This window comes from Bison bison, unplaced genomic scaffold, assembly GCF_000754665.1.
Source record: "Bison bison bison isolate TAMUID 2011002044 unplaced genomic scaffold, Bison_UMD1.0 scf7180017848379, whole genome shotgun sequence".
In the NCBI taxonomy this organism is placed as follows: Eukaryota; Metazoa; Chordata; class Mammalia; order Artiodactyla; family Bovidae; genus Bison; species Bison bison.
Window position 1 is genome coordinate 18698 of NW_011478952.1, and position 1774 is coordinate 20471.

Consider the following 1774-nt stretch of genomic DNA (forward strand, 5'->3'; position numbering starts at 1 on the left):
AGGCCCAGATGTGGGGTGAGGGCTCTGGTGAGCACGAAGGGGGCACACGCCTCCAGGAGGACCCCATCCTCAGCCCCTCAGAGATCAGGGGCACAGGCGTCTATGAGTCTGGGGTCCGCTGGGCCCTGCCGTCCCAGGGACGGAGGCCAGGCCCCAGGTCGATGCAGGGCTCCGGCTCCAGGGAGCAGCAGCCACCACTGACTCATGACCCAGCAGAAGTGTCTAGACTTGGGGTGGGGGGGTGCTGGGGGTTCGGAGCATGACTCAGCAAATCTCCATACTCGCACATGCTGTCTGTCTGCGTGCATACTGGGGTGCAGGGATCAGGAACTGGTCCATCAGGCCCCAGGCAGACCCCCCCCGCCACCGCCTGATCACATGCCTGCAAGAGGCCACAGCTTCCTGGCCCGGGCTCCAGCCAAGCAGGACCGAGGGCGCAGCTACCTGCCCTAAACCTGAGTGGCCCAGAGGCCGGATGGCAGCGAGGGGCTGGCTTCCCAAAACTCAGGTAGTGGGGGGGGGGGCGTGGAGAGGATGTCACCTGGGCAGCCCCAGAGGACCTGGCCCCAGAGCTGGGACCAGGGTGACCTGCCCCAGCATGCTGTGTGTTCCAGAACGCTCCACCTCTGAGCTGGTTTCCCCCTCTGCGAGCAGTGGGCACACAGGCTGGTCACTGACCAAAGAGGAAGATAGGGTGCAGGGCCTGGGCCGTGGTCGCCACAGGCCTTCCAAAAACACAGGCAAGATAAGCACAGAGGCTCCAGGGCAGTGGGTGCCTCCCAGGCAGGCGGGCCCAGGTGAACTGAGCTCAGGGACCCCCAGCCCCCACCCACAGCCTCGCAGGCAGGCCCGGGCCTGATTCTGGGCTTCTCCGCGCCGGGCCGGTCCCCCATGTACTGCAGGGGCTGGGGCAGTCTCGCGGGGCCGGCCACCAGGATGAAGATGCCAGCCCGGCTCTGAGCTGATGCTCGGTGGCAGGAGGGGAAGCAGACGTCAGGGAGGTGCTCAGCTGCTCCAGCCAACCCTCCTAGCCCCCTGGGCCAGGATGGGCAGAGGGGCTGGGAGCTGGGGCCAGGAAGTCACAGCCCTCAGTCAGGAGGGCATGGTGGAAACGCCCATCACAAGGGTGGCTGGGTAGAAGCCCCGCCCCCCACACGGATGAAGCTCGCAAACCACTGGAGGCTGAGAACACAGGATTTCACCAAACCCACACTGGCTCAGGAACGTTTCCTCAGAGCCAGCTCCTGCCCGCAGTGCTGTGGGCAGTCGGCGGGCTCCCCCAGCCCCAGGCTGCCTCCCCGGCCCCCACACTCACATCCATGTAGTTCTTGAGCAGCTCGGGAATTGGCCCCTGCCTCACAGCAGGCTCCCCAGTGGCATATTTCGAGATGGGGCCCTTGGCGATCAGGTGTTCCACGGGGCCCATGGCCTCCGACATGGTCCGGCGGATGGACGTGAACTTGTGCAGTGGGATCCTGTCAAGACGGGAGGCAGGCTCATCAGGGCTGGCTGGTGCACAGCCCACCGGGAGGCTCCCACACCCACAACCAAGCTGGAGGTCCAGCATGCCTGCTCCCCGCCCCGCCGCAGACCCCGGGGGCTCCAACACGCACCGCTGTGGTCTCCTATCCCCACACTGAATGGGTTCAGGGTCAGCGGTCAGCTATCGCGTCTGCCCAAAGCCCTCCATGGGGCCCCATCTGCCTGGCCCGCCCCACCCAGATCCCCCAGAGATGGTCCCAGCTCACCAGTCCGACTTGCGGGGTGGCCACCC

General features: G+C 66.3%; 1 protein-coding gene across 1 annotated transcript in view; it reads right to left on the reverse strand.

Moving 5' to 3' along the window:
• Nucleotides 1-1774, reverse strand: part of CTSD (cathepsin D) — a 9663-nt gene that overhangs the window by 5918 nt on the left and 1971 nt on the right. The window contains exon 2 of the mRNA XM_010845049.1: nucleotides 1316-1475. Within this exon, the coding sequence (XP_010843351.1) occupies nucleotides 1316-1475 (160 nt within the window). The remainder of the gene's footprint in view (nucleotides 1-1315; nucleotides 1476-1774) is intronic.